General features: G+C 40.7%; 1 protein-coding gene across 1 annotated transcript; it reads right to left on the bottom strand.

Moving 5' to 3' along the window:
* Window positions 1-7,354: 7,354 nt before the first annotated feature.
* On the bottom strand, window positions 7,355-16,086 carry LOC124799326. The gene is made up of 2 exons (XM_047262916.1): window positions 16,026-16,086; window positions 7,355-7,837 (listed from the first exon to the last, which is right to left on the bottom strand). Exons 1-2 carry the CDS (start codon window positions 16,038-16,040, stop codon window positions 7,469-7,471), a joined length of 384 nt encoding a protein of 127 aa, XP_047118872.1. The 5' UTR covers window positions 16,041-16,086; the 3' UTR covers window positions 7,355-7,468.
* Window positions 16,087-20,472: the final 4,386 nt, after the last annotated feature.

Genomic DNA, 20,472 nt, shown 5'->3' with positions numbered 1-20,472 from the left:
AACTCAAATACAGTTCTTGTATCTTTCACAATGGGGTGTTACTGACGATCGTTTGAGATCCGTATGGTGGAATAATAGGCTGTAATTAAGTGTTAGTTTGGAAGCCTCAAATAATCATCAACTGAAAAAGTGTTATTGCTTGTGATACATTTTTGGTGAAGCAAATTTCTTCTGAACTTTTAATCGAGAGATCGTTCTTAATAAGTCATTGAGTACTTTCGCTGCCGTTTTTTACGTTCGAGAGGGATATACTATGGTTATACGTGTTTTATTCTCATAGGAGTAACGAACAAAAGGCAAATAAAATAAGTTTCAGTAATCTAAAAGAGAGAAGATACAATGATATTGGTGAGATGTATTATCTTCCTATACGGGATAGGTGATCATGTGTACTCCATGATAAATGTTGTGTAATATGGTTGGGAGAAGGATATGTTAAAAGTTATGAAATAGTATGTGTTGCGGTTAGGCAGGAAAGTGGAATGGTTGGGAACAGTAAATTAATGTTGGACAAGTTCATCGAACGGTTTGTCAATGTGGAAGGGGCTGATCAATAATATTACCGCGGGAAATGGTGACAGCGTTTGGAAATATAAGGAAAGTAGACGTGCCAATGTGGTGAGCTAAAAAAAAGTTGTTGGAAGGCGGGTTTAAAGGAGATGTAGGTGTTTATAGATGACAGGGCACGTGTCGGAATTTAATGCGCTGGTACACTTTGCGAGGGTGAAATGATACGTCTTCCGACTTTCGACTAAAAACATCACATGAATTTTTTTTAAAATTTAGATGCAGGTTACACATACTACCCAATAACAAGGAACAAAACTAAAAGCGAAATCTTTCATTGTAACATTAAAAAATACTTTACTTTCTTTCTGTAAGGCTGTTGACGTAAACCGCAATGTTTTTCAGACATTCAGTTTGTGTTCTTTATGATCGGTTCATAAACGCCAGAGCGGTCTCCGAAACAGGTGGAATATTGCTAGTACACTTGACTCGTATTCTCACGGACGGGGTTTCGAATATCCGTTCCTCCATGTAGACTTGTGCTCTGAGTGGCTTTCCATAAATTATTCAGGGCAAGTGCCTAAAGGTTTCTTCGAAAGAGAGGGTCACGGCCTCTTTCTTACCCTGTCGCAAGACTCCCCGTCCTTTACAATTCAAGCTTGCGCCACGTCTCCAATGATTTCATCGTCGACCGGACGATGAGCTGTAATCTGTCTTCCTTCTCCAACAGGATTATCGTCGGTACTGTAACCATGTTCGTTATAGCGAATACTGCTTCTCTTATGTTTATCAATAAATATGGTAATCAATACTGTTAGAAATCAAATGAGAAGTAAGTTTTCCCCGTCTCTCAGTTCTTAATTTTCTCCAAACTGTCCTCCAGGGCACATTATAATTAATTCTTGTGAATGTTTTCCAATTATATACCTTGTACTAAAAAAAATTGTTGTTGTGTTCTGTAAAGTAGACTGGCCTGGTTTACTGCTCTTTAACTTCATGTATGTCCTTATTGTTATTCTGAGCAAAGCAGGTGGTGTGATTATGTAAACGCTATCTGATAAAATGAATCGCCAAAACTATCTGAAACTCTATAACTATACTTCAGTTAATTGTAGAAACTACGAAATCTATCCTGTGAAAATTTTGTATCGTGCGGTCCAGTGAACTGTGTAACAATGCGTGTCTTTAAGACTCCAAACATTAAATGATACACACACGAATGTGACACTTTACTGCAACAATAAGGGTGTCAGCAGATGAAATGAAATCTGAAATAAACTTTACACAAGCTGAACCTCACAATAATTTTGAAATATAGAGCTTACTGTGAATGTTTCATCCGTATCCCGGCCGTAATGAGAAACTGTATCTTACAAACTTATATAGCGTGCATGTAGCAATGGAAACTGGGTACTGCTCAAAAGTCATTAACACTACCATAGAACTAAGCACTAAACAAGCTAAAGGTAAGAGTGCCTTGCATAGTCCAATGCAAGGACTTGCAGTTATTCTAAACGCTATTAAGCTCTGACTTTAGCTACTGGATTCCGCTAAGTGCTATGTGGCAACACACATTTTACACAACGAGATTATGGTGAGGAGATGCTGGAGGATATTGCGTTTACTCAATGATATAAAAGAGACAAGCATTCAAAAACTCTTCTGATACACTGATTATCTAACAATTGCCACCTTCTTCACAAAAATTATTTATAATTCAAAATATGACTCTGCCATGAAATTGATTATTGAAATGGCGAAAGAGTGGTAAAACTATATTTTATGAATGCAAGCCATGTGAAGTGATAACTTTGTTTTTTAATCTGAACAATGAAACTCACTAACCCGACTCAATAAAGAAAACTTCCACTCAGACTTTCCGTTTCTCAAACAGATCATAAATTACGCGTAATCAAGCAATGTAGCGGCAACATTACATGAAAACCTTCACACTTCTCAGAGCAATCCTTACTAAATCATATTTCTAAAATTCAGCATGCTCTGCGTCTTTATCAGTCTGTTATCAGTCTCCAGCAGCAGAGATGCTCGTGACGAACACTCGACTAACTCACTCACATCTCACCGAATGACGCTGCCAATGACCACGCTACTGACATCCAAAGATCACATTGCTTGTACTCAGAATCTCTGTGGCGTCACATATCGACTATTCAAAGCTATTGTTCGGAAAATGTCCGTGTACGGAGATCAGATATGACGTATCCAATGAAAACAGAGCTTACACCACTTTCATTGATTACAAAAATAAGCTAGAAACCTTACATTACCGCACTCCCTTTTCACCAATTAGAAATTGGCAGTACATTGATTGCAAATAGTAAGTAATATACTAATGTACTGTAACATTTTCAAAGAGCTGTGAAAATAACATTGAAAACTAACAAAAAATCTACTGTTCCAATACATTATATAGTAGTAATAAATTACTCTTCCATCAGTTCATATATACCTAAAGTATGACCTAACTAGTAAATATCTGAGTAAAGTCAAAAAATTATTGAAAAATTTTTTAACTGGGCAGATAAAAAATCTGCTCACCAAGCAGCGGCAGAACACACACATAAAAGACTGTTGTGTTTGAAAAGCGTTAGGAGCTGGTGGATCCTTCAGAAAAGTTGATGGGGAAGGAAGAAGGGTGGAGGTAAAGGACCGGAGCGGTCTAGGAAAAGGGTTAGAGTTCGGGAAAGTCACCCAGAACCGCAGGTCAGGGGAGAGTTACCGTACAGGAGGAGAAGGAAAGACTGATTGTTGGGAACGTTAAGTCTCCCACGACCCGCGATTCTGGGTGACTTTCCATTTTCCTAGAACTCTCCAGTCCTTTTCCTTCATCCTTCTTCCTTCCCCTTCGACCCATCTGCCTTCCTTCATCCTTATTCCTTCCCCTTCGACCCTTCTGCCTGCAAAAATTGCCAATGACAACAGTCTATTATGTGTTTGTTCTCCCTCCGCTTGGTGAGCAGATATTTTATCTATCCAATTACATGAGTAAAGCCAAAGATATAGAATAATATGAAACCTGTTCAATTAGGGAAAGTAGAAGTGCACCACACAGTTGCCACACACACACGACACATTGCTATACGTCTACCTCCTCTAATGTTCACAATCAAGAATGAAATCGGTGCAAAGTGCTGAAATAGTACACATTTCGGAACTAGAAGACAGACTTAGGAACGCATTTCTGTGATATGCCCTCCACTGACAACCCATCTAGCGTTTTCTTTGAAACAGTGGTGACAGGAAGATCACACCTGACACTGGTGCATGGTACATACGTATTTCCAGTGGTGCAGATCCAGCAAGACAGATAGAATGTGTTCATTCGTCTCTCCCCACAAGTCCGTTATTCATTGTGATGGGTCTGCTGATGGCTCATTTGTACCACAGTTTTAAAGGGCCATGAATGTCCATTTGCCTGTCACGCAGGTCACGTTTGGATGCATTAAATGACATGTTTCCCAACCCATTAGTGTACTCGCAGCAGCAGGAACATTATAGAACTAGCAATGTAAATACCCATCTCTCTCAGACCAGATATGTGCTTGGGTGGTCATAAAGATTATCTCCCATAAAACATTTACACTTCTCAAATCAATGTTTACCAAATCATATGGCCAAAGCTCAATGTCCTCTGTATCCTTTCTCTATGCTCTGCAAGTTACTTCCGGACACTCAGTAGTGTGACCACCATGCGACTCACTCCTTCAGTTCTCACAGTACTCTACTGGCAACAACTATGGCAGAGTTAATCAAATATCACATTACTTGCACTCAGAATATTTGAAGACTCTCCTGCGTACAAATATCAAGTATGACATATTGAATGAAAACAGAGCTAACATCACTTTCATTGAAAACCAATTTCCGATATTTCGTTGTAGTTTGACATCCAAGTTTACGTAGCTGTAATAACAGTCACAGGGGAATAATATCTAACAAAAAAAGGCAAAATGGTTAAAGATAGGAAGGAAATAGGATCACATTGTCACAACAGAAGAAGTCGTATTTCGTCAGACGGTACATACGAGCCAAGTATCACGAACGCTTACTTCATGGATTACTCTAAGATTGATAATGGAAGGAAAGATACACTAAGCCACATAAAATGGCAAAGAAATAGCGTTTCAGTGACGTTGTAAAGAAAGCTTGTGCTTGTAGAACACAAAGTATTGGAGAAGGAAAAACTTAGTGCGAATAATTAAACAGGAGAGGATATAGGCAGACTAATCACGGCTGTTGATATACTTTCCGGGATGTGAGGTCGTGGTCCAAGAACTTTTCTGCCTCTCACGTTTCGTCCAGAACTGCGCTGGACTTCCTCAGAGACGCTGCTCCGCTGAGTCTTGCCGACAGTCGGCAAGACTAAGCGAAGCAGCGCCTCTGAGGAAGTCCAGCGCATTTTGGACGAAACGTAAGGAGCAGAAAAGTTCTTGGACCACGACCTCACATCCCGGAAAGTATATCAACAGCCATGTCACCCGGTCGTGAAAGCCTTCATTCTACAGACTAATCACGAGCTAATATTCCGAGAGGAATGAGGAAGCCGACAGAGCACAGAAAGCAGCTTGCCAGGAAAATATCACATTTCACTTCAGCTTCTCCCCAGAAGCTTTTGTTTCGTAGGTGACAAAGAGAGCGTTGGCTTACAGGGAAAGCAGCAGCTGATAGTGCCCAACAACAACCTGCGGTCGATCAAACTGACCATTAGACCGCGGCGCACTTCCTTTCTATCTCCAAGAAGTGACGAGGTGGTCTTCCATCGCCTTCGTATCGGTCACCACCCAACGAGGCATACTTATCTCCTGCGCCATGAATACTCACTGAAATGCAGTGTTTGTGAAGTCACACTTGCGGTGAACCGTGTCTTCACGTCGTCTGTTTCGCATATTGAGAGGAGGGAACCCTTTGGCCTACCGAGGAGTGTACTCTCAATTTTATGCTGTGACGAAGCAATCGCAAGGATATTATTGTTGTATTTCGAGGCATTATGGCTCCTGTCCAATTTAAACGGACGAAGGATTTAATGTTTTTTCGGGTGGTTGTCTCATCGTATTAGTTCCATGATAATCTAGCCATCTTATACCGTCCATTATTTTATTAAAACCTTGTTTTGTATAACTGTGGCTGTGGTCTGTGGCCTTTTCTTTTCGTGTAACAACTCTTACTCCTGAACCGGGTCTGGAAACAATAGAGTCGAAAATTATGGGGAATATCATTTTGAAACCTCTGACAGTGGAATACGAGTACTGGGACGGTTGTTGTTGTTAAGATTATAAGGTAGCCAACTTTCAGAAGTACAGCATGGACAGACAAATGAAAACACTATAGAGTAAACTGGCTCTAAAATGCATGTCTTAAGGTCTATGAGTACTACTTCATGTTCACTACTGCGAAACATGTCTCTTCTATTGAACAATAGCCAATAGCTCTTAAGGTATGCATTTTAGTTCCCATAATTAATGGAGTTTTTTGTTGGTTTGGTCCATACCACCTCCTCTAAATATATGGATCCCAAGAGGCCTACAGCGGAAGAGTTACGTTACTAAGTAGCGAAGATAAGCAAATGGGCATAGTTATGAAGATAACACCTCTGACAGTTGCCTATTCTACAATATTACTAACAACAGTACCGGTACACGTAATACACTGGCAGAGGTATAAGAACTGTTTTAGCTTAGAACTTTCGACTCAGTCGTTTCCGGACCTGTGTACATTTACCTTCTCCACCATCCCTGAAAAACTGTGATATCATCACGGAATCAAACCTATATTGTTAATAATCTGGTACTGAGTAGAAAAAGAAAACAGAATGTTGTAGGGAGTGGCAGAGGCTTGTTTACACAGACAGAAAGTTACCAGTAAGTACTACCCTCAAGGTTCTTTCATGAATCGAGCTCCAACGTGCAGAACACCTCAGTTTCAAGAACAGCTAGTTTTTTATGCATCTCAGTGTTTAGTGCATCATATTTCCTGAATTATGAGGCTTGCAATGATATAACTTTTGAGGTAAATTCAGTGGCATATACAGGTACTGTTATCGAAAGGTACTGACAATACATTTAGTAGTAAACAAGTAATAAATTAAAACGTTATGCTATTTGTTGATGTTTCACAGTATGAATAGTGAAAACGTAACAAGCTATAAACACCTCTAGTTTCATGTGTTTGTGTGGGTGTCTGCGAGTAAAGTTTCGAAAGTGTTTGAAGCCACTTGTAAAGTTTGTTGGAAGTCTCATTCTCGAACAACGTATGAATGCAGGCTGGGTGATCTGCGCGACGTGGGAGTGTCTGCCTCAAGGCGAGTACAGAGTTCACTCTAATACTTGACCTACTGTGTTAAACTCGTAACGTTTGATTATATCTCTTAGTGAGCGAACTATGAGAGCTTTCTGAATTTTTAACTTCGGTCAGTAATTATTTGAAATACAGAAAATAAAATTTTTGTTAGAGCTGGAAGCTGAAAAATAACCTGCTACTGGATTAGTGTGATTAGGTGAACATTTCAGCCTTATAGTAATGTAGATCGGCACTGAGGACAATTTCAGATAACGATATCAGAGGAAACAAGAGAAAAAGAAGGGCGTGTCAGACCATTTTTGTACACGTTTAAGGAAATTTGTAAGGTGCTGTCAGGGGTAACAAAAGATGCACAGAATTTTCCAATACAGGTATTTGCGAAATGATAAAAAACGTTCATAAAATTTTATATTTTTAATGCATTTCGTATAGCTGTATTAATAACATTACAGAAAGTTGTAAATATTAGCAGAAGATCCGAATACAAACGTGTAAAGTGATACAAGTCAACCAAAAATGTATGCTGCATTCTGAAGTACTTCATAATAATTTATAAATAGTGAAGGCCACAACACTTGCACTCGACTGGTGCGATTGGTGTGTCGTAAATTACTGCTTCAATTGAAGATGACGCGAGAGATCATTACTGAGAGCCGTTTTCAGAGGGTCCTGCGTTATTGAATAAAGGCGGGAAAATGATAGCAGCAGCTGTTTTCATGGTTTCTTCGGGTGACGGTTGCTCCTCTGCTTCGACCTCAGTCTGCTCTTTGCCACCGTCTGTAATCCTTTCAAGACTGGCGACTCCGAAGCCATCACCGGGGATGTATACGTGTGTAGCGTCTCTTGACTTCCCATTCGTAACGCTGCCCTGGGCGGTTGCTGTACTCTCGTCGGTCCCACTTCTCGTATCCACGGACTCTGGTTGATTCTGTGCGGTGTTGACGTCGCCTTCATTCACGGGAGCAGCGTCGTAGGACGACGCCATGCAGAAGAGTAAAATTATCGTCCATATCTGAAAGAAAACGAGCTTTCTTAAATATTGCTGAAAGAGCAAGCTATGTTGTAGAGCAGTTGGAAATATATCGCTGGCTTATAGTTAAAGTAACATAGCAATATATGATTAATTGGCAGTGAATCTTCGATTGAGTTGATCCCGTCTCTATGGCAACACCTCTTCACAGCTCTATAGATTTCTATTCTTTCCTGTCACAGTGAAACAGGTCTATTGGGAGTTTGTTATTTGCATTTCTGGAATTTTTTAGATACTTAGGATGTCTCAAGCGCTGATTACGCGCGCGCAGTCTTTGGTCGGAGTAGCTGCGGAACTGGAATATATGTTTGTCTTGTCATCGCTGTCAGCGAGGAGCGCAGGAGTTGTATGTTACAGTAGTAGTGAGACAGATGCTGAGCAGAGGATTCGTGCCGTTGTAGACGCAGAGTTAAATGCATCTTTGTTTAAGTAAAGTTATTTGAATATTGTGAAATAAAGGAAAAGAATTTGATTAGTCATTTGGAACAAAAAGAGTATGAAAGGGAATGAAGGTTACATTTTGATTTATTGCTACTGCAGTCGCGAGTAGTCAGAAGCATTGCTGAAGGGACATCCAAATCAGGGAACTTTAAATTTTTCATTAAAATTATCACTTTAAGGTAATTTTCCGGTTTATTAATTATTTGTCTAACATTTTTGAGAGTAAGAGTTTGGTATTAATGTTGCCGTCTGTCAATGTTGATGAATTCTTTAACATTAATTACATACAAGTAATAATATATCAGATAATTTAAAAAACAGTTTGTTAAAGAAACACTTCGCAGAAGAGTATTGTCCACATCCTCGATCCAACTCATTTATATTTAAAGCGTGACTCAGTCAATGATTTATATAAAATAGTTTACTTATTGTTTGGAGCATTGCACTAAGCTCGCAGCAACTGCAGTTGGAAATTTGCAGCTGGTTCGCAGAGAGCAGCAAGCATCGCATTTCCAGGCAATTACGTTAAGAGGTAAGCTATTTTCATTTCAGGATCGGTTTGCTACGAAAATTGTCAACGCACAGGGACCATTTCACGAACATCATTATTAGACATATAATTAACGCACAGGGACCACTTTGTTTAATTAGAGAGATTAATAGTGAAGTTCAGGATTTAGTAAGTTGCACATTTTGTCAGTAAGAGTGTAAAACAGCGCGAAATTCATTTTGTATTCTCGCAAGCAGATGTGTTTGGTTTCTCTCGCAGCTTGAAACGCACAAGTTCACTCAATGCTAAACAACAGCAACGTTACAAGCAACCAAGCAAGCCAGTACGAAATCTCAAATTAAACGAAACCATTTTTAAAGTAAACTTTAAGCAGCCGTTTCCGCTTCCCCGTTGAAAGCTGTCTGATGTGAGGGATTTCCTTCAGTTGACTCGACTGTAGTAGTGTCGTGATAGCAAAGAATATATGTGTTGTTATTTCGTGTATGAAGCGACAGTTTTTCATGCATGTTTATGACGTCATATCTCTTGAACTACGTGTCGTTCAATGATATTTTTGTGTAAGAACATTCAGCGGCATATGTGCGTACTGTCTGCAAAATTTGTTGCGAATAGGGTGCGTAGCAAAGAAGTCATAAATTTAAGCATCATCCATGGTGCACCTCGGTGTTTATGAGGTCTATGTCCTAAACGATGGGCGATAGCATGATATATTTTAGTTCGCGTATTTAGCGGCGTATATGGATACTGTCTGCGAAACGCACTGCGGATGCAGTTATTAGTACAGAAGTAACAGATAAAAACGTAATGTATGATGTGGCAATTTTCCACGCCCCTCATTGTTTATGACGTCATATATGCTTAACTATGGTAGACAGATCGTTCTCATCTCCAAAGCCATTGTTGCCTGACAGTAAGGGATATGTCATCATGCTGCCCATCACTGACCATGTGCTGAACACTAAGGTATGACTTCATGGATGCAGAAACATGTTAAAGTATGAAACAACTGTAAACGAAAAGACAGAAATGAAGTAAGCAGACCAGTCACAAAATTAGTTTCAGCCAGGAGACGCCAAGCCAGTACCGTGCAGCGTCACGTCCATCCTTGATATTAGGCAAGAAAGGAAGTCCACCAGATATTTCAGATATGCAGTATCCAACCGAAGCTACTAATTGAAAAAAAATGGTTCAAATGGCTCTGAGCACTATGGGACTTAACAGCTGTGGTCATCAGTCCCCTAGGACTTAGAACTACTCAAACCTAACTAACCTAAGGACATCACACACATCCAAGCCCGAGGCAGGATTCGAACCTGCGACCGTAGCAGTTCCGGACTGCGCGCCTAGAACCGCGAGACCACCGCGGCCGGCTACTAATTGATGTTTACATTTGGGAGAGCTAAAGAAATTGCTAGGTACGATAACTGCTACGTTTCACCTACTCTTGAAAATAGTCCAAGGCACTTTTATGGCATTCAGATTGGTTGCCTTAGCGGAGCGTTTAGGGAACTATAAGTTTCCTGAGTTTCTTCAGACCAGTATCAAAAGCGTCCGGTCCCGTAAACACAATAGCTGCCATCTTCGAAGACAGTAGTATTCACAATATACTCTTTACGAAGATGTGGACAAAAAATACCTCCCGCCAGAGGTTCGAGTCCTGAGCGCGGGTGTTGTCCTTAGCGTTAAGTTAGATTAAGTAGTGCGTAAGTCGAGAGACCGATGACCTCAGCAGTAATGTCCCTAAGAAATTCACACACATTTAAACATTTTGAACAAAAAAATCAACTTTTCTCAATGAGAGTGTTGATCACTCTCGTTGAGAAAATGTGTAATTAGTATACTCACGACATGGTTGCAAAAACACCATCAAAATGTGAGAGCACCACCTCCGACCTGAACCCTACCTTCCAAATACTGCGTATCGAACGACTGTCTGGGCTACAGGAGCACTCGATGCGCTGTGCCTTTTGAAAAGAGGCGACACAACTCTACACGCCCCTGATACGTTTGGCCCTTTGAAGGCATGCCTCAGCGAGCTACCTCATACCATACTAGAAATGTCCTTTACACGCAATGCGCTATGCAGTGTTCATTCAGAAACTAAAGGAGGTGACCTTGCAGTCACTGACTGCCGTAATTCCTACCGGATGTAATACCGACTGCCGGTGACAATGTACGACATCCATCTGCGGTCTGATTCTATTGTGATCGTCTCAACGTCACTGCCCTACCCCATATTACATTGATGCGACTGCTGCACCATTCCCTGTAGATTCCCTCAGTCGAGCTTGATACACCAACACACTGGTCGGCTTCGTTCATCGTGTGGTCACGGGCACGTCCAAAAACGGTACCTGTCTTCCGACTTTCTGAAACCTTCTCGCGTCGAACTCTCTTAGTGCCAAGATTACATTCGTCAAAGTGACCAGTATGCTGTATTAAGGACTTTACTAACATTTTATCCCCTCAGATTACCTAAAACAACTTTGGGGGTTCATAAGACAGGGAATGAACAGAACATCGAAGCCCTGTAATAAATAAATAGTGAGTAGTAGAACAACTGTGAAAAAATTACAATAATAAACTAGAAACTTACGCAAAAATTAAGATAGATCAGCTCTACAACGTAGCAGGGTAACGTGTCAGTAACAAAAAACAAACAAGAGAGGAAATTCTCTGACATGACTGTGAAGGGAATAAATCGCAGGGTGTTACAATTAGATGACATGTTAGATAAATTTATAAAGGAAAACAATGCTTAACGCACCTGCAGGAAACATTATCTCATTAAAAAGTTAGCGTAGGTCTCTGATAGAGAGTAGCACTGTCAACGACAGACAGAACTATCCTGTGGCCGACATAAAACCCACATACTGTGTAAGAGAACACTGAGGCTGCAACTATAGTTCAATTCTTTTATCTTGGAGGCTCGCGCATGCCCGCTCAGACGCGGGAGATTGCTGCGTTGCCAGTTGCACACGACGCACGCGCCAATAGAAGCAGCGCCGTAGTATAGCATAGTTCGCAAGCTTACGTGTAGGGGGGAGCGCGCAGTTCATGAAGTAAAGTCACCACGGCCGCATTAAACCTTTCGCTGCTACAAAGACGTGCTCCCTGCATTCCGCGCTGTGCGCGATTTTGTCACTGCACTGCTTGCCTGTGCAGACATATCGTGTTCCGACTGCTTTGACACTCTTATGAATCGATTCCACAAAAACTATTTGGCCCAAAAATTAGATTTTTACACATCTTCTTGACTGATACCTTCCCACCATAAATGACTTAATTTTGTTTCGATGTTCAACGCAGTTATTATGCAGCATTAAATATAGTAAACCATTGCACGAAATTTTGAAGAGTTTGCAGAGGTAAAAGTCCATAGAGTATACTTTCTGTATGGTCGATTTTAGTTGCCACAGTGTTGAGAATGAAATGTGGACAAGATACCTAAATTTCATATAAAATTTACTGTATAACAATAGCTCATTTAAGTACCACATAGGTGTCGTATGTAATATTGAGAAATATTCCGTCTTTCGCGACTGTAACAAAAGTTTTATTTACACTGAGCACGTTTGGCTTTATTTTAAAGCACTTCAATCAATCAAAAGGAAGTAGACAAAATACATTAAACAGAACTGTGGACTTACAAAAACATTAGGACTTGAATATACCGTCAATCAGTGAAGTGCACTGAGCTATGTCAAATATAATTTTTGTGTGTGGCACACACAAACATCATTTATTTGCTAAAACACTGATCTGCCAACACAAACGTTGAATATTGTGTTACCGTAGCACAAAACTACGAAAGGTGACTTGGCAATGGAGGAGACAAAATACTGTCCACTGAAGATGCTTCAAAAGAGAGAAACGCATCTGGTCTAAATAAGTCCCTTATTGCAGTTGCAGAAGAGGAACATATTTCAGTACCATCGGTAAAACTGCGACTGTGGAACAAAAACAAGAAAGAGAACATGAGTACCATTGTGTATGTGCCATACCTTTCCTTGATTGAAGTGCTTTAAAATAAAGCCAAATGCGTCCGGTGTAAATAATACTGTTATTACAGTCGCGAAGGACGGAATATTTCTCAATATTACATACGACACCTATGTCGTGCTTAAATTAAATGAGATATTGTTATACAGTAAACTTTATATGAAATTTAGGTATCTTGTCCACATTTCATTCTCAACATTGTGGCAACTAAAATCGACCATACGGAAAGTATACACTATGGACGTCTACCTCTGTAAACTCTTCAAAATTTCGTGCAATGGTTTACTACATTTAATGCTGCATAATAACTGCGTTGAACATCGAAACAAAATTAAGTCATTTATGGGGGGAAGGTATCAGTCAAGAAGACGTGTAAAAATCAAAATTTTTGGCCAAATAGTTTTTGTGAAATCGAATGATAAGTGTGTCATAGCAGTGGGAACACCATGAGTCTGCACAGGCGAGCAGTGCAGTGATGACAAAATCGCGCACCGCGCGGAATGCGGGGAGCACGTGTCTGCAGCAGCGAGAAGGTTAATGAAGAGACAAAGCACTAGAAATTTCAAAAAATTGCATTCAAACGAATATAATTCGTTAAGTGAGGCACTTCGATATTGCTTTTAAATAATGAAAATATTACACACTGTACAAGGTTTGAACTCATAACCTTTCACGTAGTAGCCCAACACCTTAACCGTTACGCTAATGCACCTAGTCTGACTACATAACGCCATGAGGACTATACGACGTTACGCAAAATACTGACAAACACTGTTGGTATGACTTTGAATTACCCACGCTTCGTCGAAGTACAATAGGAAATAAACAATTACCTCTGTTCTTTATTGCGAAAAAGCGGTTTGTGAGAGTGATAGAAACACCTTTCCTTGCTATCGCTTGAATTAGGAGTCTTTATTGCTTGTTTGGTTTAATTAATAGAATATGGAGCAATTGGTATAAAGAATGCTTTTTCCAAACTTTCTATAAAAGAATGTCTGCTATCAAGACATTGCTTTTGTTCTATTACTTTATTTATGACTGAACGTTTCTAAAACTGAAGACACTCGTCCATGCTCTGCACTGCAGTCGAGATGTGGCAACGTCGTTGTATGTTCATTGGCTGACTGTTTTGTGACGTCAGATGCGCAGAACGAACCTAAACTCGACCGCCAACATAAATGATGCACACTTTAGTGTATTAGAAAACAGTTTTTGATGTTGATAATTTTTAAATGAACACATCGCGATTTGACTATATTGTTGTTTGTTTATTTGCGACCCAGGTTTCTGCCTTTTATGGCATTTTTAAATGATTGAGTTTATGTCATTGACGTATACTGCAGGACATCTAACTCAAAATTGGCCACAAACTAAGAGAAATATTGTAAACGTAGGCTTCTACAGCCGTTGTCACAGTCAATAAAGTTCTTCTGGGTTTGAGGCCGCATTGCCATCGGTAAAATTCCGACGTTTCGGCGACTGTTGCAAGGCGCCTTCCTCAGGGTGTTTGTCTAACTAGCACTTGGTAATACACTCTGAGGAAGGCTTTCGAAAATCATAGGTGAAACATCAATGACAATAAAACTTTTGTACATTTCAAAGAATATTTTTACAATTCTGACTGTGGAAATACACAATAATGTTCGAAGTTTTCAGGGACGAAGCTGCGAAACGTTGTCTACAGCTCGTTGAAAAACCGGGCTGCAATTATTTCAGTTTAAGACTTGAGAGCCAGCAGGTGAGAGAGCAGTGAAACAATATTCCAATCTATTCTTAATGCCCTCCAACCTTTAAAACAAGCACGCAGTAAGGGAAACAAAGAGGAAGATATGAAAGAAAATCAAAAGCAAGTGGAAGAAATAAAAATCATCGGGTTTGTCGATTTCATCTAATTTCAGTCACCTATGGCAAAGGACAAGGAAGATCAGTTGAAAGGAATGGATAGTGCTTTAGACGAGGATCATGAGCATCGGAAAAGGGAATACAAGAGTAATAGAATGTACTGAAAACCTGGAGTGTGGAAGTGGAACCTGCACAGCTAAAAGAGGGTTTAGGTTGGTAGGGAATATCGCTAGGCATTAAGCTACAGGTCTGGTGTGTGGGGGTTGTCAAGTGTTGGAGCGCTAGGCTTTAAAGCAGTAAAAAGGATCAAATGGATGTAGTTTGCCATTGTTATGGCAAGATAACGTGAGCTGCACAAACGAGTCAACATCAAAAACACATACAGCTTATTAACTGGCTTTTAAGGATCGTGAACGCTAGAAGATTAGAGTAATTGAAACATACTTCTCACAAACCACAACATCGGTCCACATGCCCCAGAATACATTATGTATGTAACAAACGTATTTATTTCGAAACGCAATACATGACACAGAGCTATCATGGACACAAAAGTTTCTCAAAAAATATACTGCAACGTCTCTGCTTTCCATATTTGAGAAGGGATAGTACCGACAAAAACAAGAGAAAATGTGTAGTAAACATGGGCTCTAAAACGAATACTTTAAGGAGTAAGACCACTGGTTCGTCTTTTCTACTGGGAAGCCTTATCTCATACTAAACAACATTCTTTTTTGTTTTGGTCCATACTATATCCTCCCAAAATATGGAAAGAGAAGAGCTTTCAGTAGAAGAGGTCCACCGTCAGTGGTATCAGAATGACTTTCGATCCTAACGTTCGATTCGGTCGTTTCCGGACCAGGGTCCCTCTACTGATGTTGATACATTTAAATTTCTCCATCATCCTTGGAACTTTGTAACATCTCAGCGGGACAGTATCTACACAAAAACAGTCTGCACTGCCTAGTCAGTATTAGTGATCATTTTTACAGTGTGTGCTTCGTACTGATTTGTGAGTTTGGAATGAGATATTAGGGAAGGATAATTACGATTTAAGAAAGCATCGTATATAGGAATATCTTTCTTGTGCGTTATTAAGAAAAATTTTGTCCAGTAGCGCGTCCAGTTCTCCAACGTCTATTTTATATCGGCGAGATACGGAACCATCATTTTAGAATTACTAAAATATATAAAATTTATAGTCATTTATAATATATAATTACTAATAAACACTTGGCTGAAATATACGGAGGGCCAAATGCGTACGTCGCGTCACTCTAAAATCACCATTTAAGTTGTGACCCCTGATAAAGGACACCAATAGGCTATGTACAAGAAAAGGAAGACAAGAAAGGTGTGACAGCCGCGTGTTACCTTGGTGAGCCCCATTCCTGAGTGGGTTGACGCAGCGCACAGCAGCTGGACACGACACGAAGTCCCACCGCCACTGAGAGACTACCCCGCCTGTCCGCACCGCAGCACGTATTTATTGCTCGGCGTATTACGTCTGAGGTGACGCACCGGCTCTCGTGTGTGACGTGGCACAGATGCTTTCTCAACGCGTCTCTTGAAGCGAGCAGCGCCGATTCATCAAAGGCCGAAGAGGCTGCGCTGCGCTGCACGGTGGCGTAGATCTCAAGTCGTTTGCAACTTTTTGCTGCTTTAATATCCTCCTGTTACCTCGCAGCAGTAGGAGGGCGAGAAGGCTACTGTTGGTAACACCTATATGGACGGAGAAACCGAATTAAATGCGTCTTTTTCACGGTAGAAATGTGTTAACGGCGTCTGAGTGTAAATGCGAAGCGGAAAGCAATGAAATGCTCCTAGCCATAAAACGCAGACATCATCATCAGACAGTAATGGTAATGGCTTCTTGATGTATCCACCCTCCTCCGTTCCTCGCCATTTGTACAATTTTGTTGTAGCGGCTGCAGTTCATTCCACTAGCAACAGTTTGTAATACGGCGTACCACGTCATTTTTCCTCAGGATTTACGTTCTGGTTTGCTTTTGCGAATCTGTTATGTCCAGTTAGGCGTTCCGTTTGGTTAGTTTTTATTGTTTGTATCATGTTAATAAATTCCCTTTTCTCTTTAACTTCTGTTAGTGTTTGTTCATTAGATTTTCCTTCAGTTCGGGATTTTTTTGTGGCTTTCAAACTGTGTGCCGGATCCACAACTCTGTTGCTTCAAATTTTTTGTGTAATTGTTTCCACGGAGTCCACCGTTGACAGCCATAGCACAAATGTAAGAAAATAAAACACCTACAGCCGTCCTTAAGACGTCATTATTGTATAGTTACCAGTTTCGGCGCTTCAGTGCACCATCTTCAGGCCTTAGTTGATGCTGAAGGGCTTATCACGATCCATATATACAACGCGTCAACGGCCAACATAATTGGTTTACGCAAACCACTCGTAACTGTAATGCCGTCTCTCCAACTGGAGTTGACAGATGATGGTTCGAGAAACCCCATCAGCATCAACTAAGACCTGAAGAAAGCGCACTGAAGCGCTGAAACTGATAGCTACACAAGAAATGACATCTTAAGGACGGCTGTAGACGTTTTATTTTCTTACGGTACTGAACGGCAGTAGTCCCCCAGACCTCCAGCCACAAGGATGGAAATATAAAAACTTAATAACGCAAGTGCTTCAAATTTATTTCTTTTTTATATATTCATATAATGGCTTGTCAATAAATTAATCCTATTTATTATGTCATGTTTAGTTATTGCAGATCTCTTTTAACACCATTTATACTTCTGTCAGCCAATGGCTTTTCCACAGTGATAACACCGGGTCTGTTCTGACACCGGAAGTTAAGCGCTGTCGTGCTTGGCTATCACTGGGATGGATGACCGTTCCGGTCTCTTGAGCGTTGTTGACAATCGGGGTGCACTCAGCCTTTGTGAAGCCAGTTGAGGAGCTACTTGACTGAGAAGTAGCGACTCCGGTCACGAAAACTGACAACGGCTCGGACAGCGGTGTGCTGACCACATGGCCTCCACACCCGCATCAAGTGACACCTGTGGTTTGAGGATGACGCGACAGTCGGTCGGTGGTGTGGGCATTCAGAGGGATGTTCGAACGGTGTCATACTTCTGTTTCCACCTGTTATTCTACTTCCCAAGCGAAAAATTTAACTTACTTTCATTAGCATTTTGTCTTCTATAATAATGGAAACCCCCCCCCCCCTTGAACCATGGACCTTGCCATTGGTGGGGAGGCTTGCGTGCCTCAGCGATACAGATGGCCGTACCGTAGGTGCAACCACAACGGAGGGGTATCTGTTGAGAGGCCAGACAAACATGTGGTTCCTGAAGAGGGGCAGCAGCCTTTTCAGTAGTTGCACGGGCAACAGTCTGGATGATTGACTGATCTGGCCTTGTAACATTAACCAAAACGGCCTTGCTGTGTTGGTACTGCGAACGGCTGAAAGCAAGGGGGAAACTACAGCCGTAATTTTTCCCGAGGAAATGCAGCTTTACTGTGTGATTAAATGATAATGGCGTCCTCTTGGGTAAAATATTCCGGAGGTAAAATAGTCCCCCACTCGGATCTCCGGGCGGGGACTGCTCAAGAGGACGTCGTTATCAGGAGAAAGAAAACTGGTGTTCTACGGATCGGAGCATGGAATGTCAGATCCCTTAATCGGGCAGGTAGGTTAGAAAATTTAAAAAGGAAAACGGATAGGTTGAAGTTAGATATAGTGGGAATTAGTGAAGTTCGGTGGCAGGAGGAACAAGACTTTTGGTCAGGTGATTACAGGGTTATAAATACAAAATCAAACAGGGGTAATGCAGGAGTAGGTTTAATAATGAATAAGAAAATAGGAGTCCGCGTTATCTACTACAAACAGCATAGTGAACGCATTATTGTGGACAAGATAGACACAAAGCCCATGCCTACTACAGTGGTACAAGTTTATATGCCAACTAACTCTGCAGATGATGAAGAAATAGATGAAATGTATGACGAGATAAAAGAAATTATTCAGGTAGTGAAGGGAGACGAAAATTTAATAGTCATGGGTGACTGGAATTCGTCAGTAGGAAAAGGGAGAGAAGGAAACGTAGTAGGTGAATATGGATTGGGGGGGAAGAAATGAAAGAGGAAGCCGCCTTGTAGAATTTTGCACAGAGCATAACTTAATCATAGCTAACACTTGGTTCAAGAATCATAAAAGAAGGTTGTATACCTGGAAGAATCCTGGAGATACTAAGAGGTATCAGATAGATTATATAATGGTAAGACAGATTTAGGAACCAGGTTTTAAATTATAAGACATTTCCAGGGGCAGATGTGGATTCTGACCACAATCTATTGGTTATGAACTGCAGATTGAAACTGAAGAAACTGCAAAAGGGTGGGAATTTAAGGAGATGGGACCTGGATAAACTGAAAGAACCAGAGGTTGTAGAGAGTTTCAGGGAGAGCATCAGGGAACAATTGACAGGAATGGGCGAAAGAAATACAGTAGAAGAAGAATGGGTAGCTCTGAGGGATGAAGTAGCGAAGGCAGCAGACGATAAAGTGGGTAAAAAGAAGAGGGCTAATAGAAATCCTTGGGTAACAGAAGAAATATTGAATTTAATTGATGAAAGGAGAAAATATAAAAATGCAGTAAATGAAGCAGGCAAAAAGGAATGCAATGAGATCGACAGGAGGTGCAAAATGGCTAAGCAGGGGAGGCTAGAGGACAAATGTAAGGATGTAGAGGCTTGTCTCACTAGGGGTAAGATAGATACTGCCTACAGGAAAATTAAAGAGACCTTTGGAGAGAAGAGAACCACTTGTATGAATATCAAGAACTCAGATGGCAACCCAGTTCTAAGCAAAGAAGGGAAGGCAGAAAGGTGAAAGGAGTATATAGGGGGCTTATACAAGGGTGATGTGCTTGATGACAATATTATGGAAATGGGAGATAAGATAGTGCGTGAAAAGTTTGACAGAGCACTGAATGACCTGAGTCGAAACAAGGCCCCGGGAGTAGACAACATTCCATTAGATCTACTGATGGCCTTGGGAGAGCCAGTCATGACAAAACTCTACCATCTGGTGAGCAAGATGTATGAGACAGGCGAAATACCCTCAGACTTCAAGAAGAATATAATAATTCCAATCCCAAAGAAAGCAGGTGATGACAGATGTGAAAATTACCGAACTATCAGTTTAATAAGTCACAGCTGCAAAATACTAACGCGAATTCTTTACAGACGAATGGAAAAACTGGTAGAAGCGGACCTCGGGGAAGATCAGTTTGGATTTCGTAGAAAGGTTGGAACACGTGAGGCAATACTAACCCTACGACTTATCTTAGAAGAAAGATTAAGAAAAGGCAAACCTACGTTTCTAGCATTTGTAGACTTAGAGAAAGCTTTTGACAATGTTAACTGGAATACTCTCTTTCAAATTCTGAAGGTGGCAGGGGTAAAATACAGGGAGTGAAAGGCTTTTACAATTTGTACAGAAACCAGATGGCAGTTATAAGGGTCGAGGGGCATGAAAGGGAAGCAGTGGTTGGGAAAGGAGTATGACAGGGTTGCAGCCTCTCCCCGATGTTGTTCAATGTGTATATTGAGCAAGCAGTAAAGGAAACAAAAGAAAAATTCGGAGTAGGTATTAAAATTCATGGAGAAGTAATAAAAACTTTGAGGTTCGCCAATGACATTGTAATTCTGTCAGAGACAGCAAAGGACTTGGAAGAACAGTTGAACGGAATGGACAGTGTCTTGAAAGGAGGATATAAGATGAAAATCAACAAAAGCAAAATGAGGATAATGGAATGTAGTCAAATTAAATCGGGTGATGCTGAGGGAAT

The sequence above is a fragment of the Schistocerca piceifrons genome, chromosome 5 (assembly GCF_021461385.2).
Source record: "Schistocerca piceifrons isolate TAMUIC-IGC-003096 chromosome 5, iqSchPice1.1, whole genome shotgun sequence".
Lineage (NCBI taxonomy): Eukaryota > Metazoa > Arthropoda > Insecta > Orthoptera > Acrididae > Schistocerca > Schistocerca piceifrons.
The sequence above is the reverse complement of the archived record's forward strand: the minus strand, read 5'-3'. Positions and strand labels throughout refer to the sequence as shown.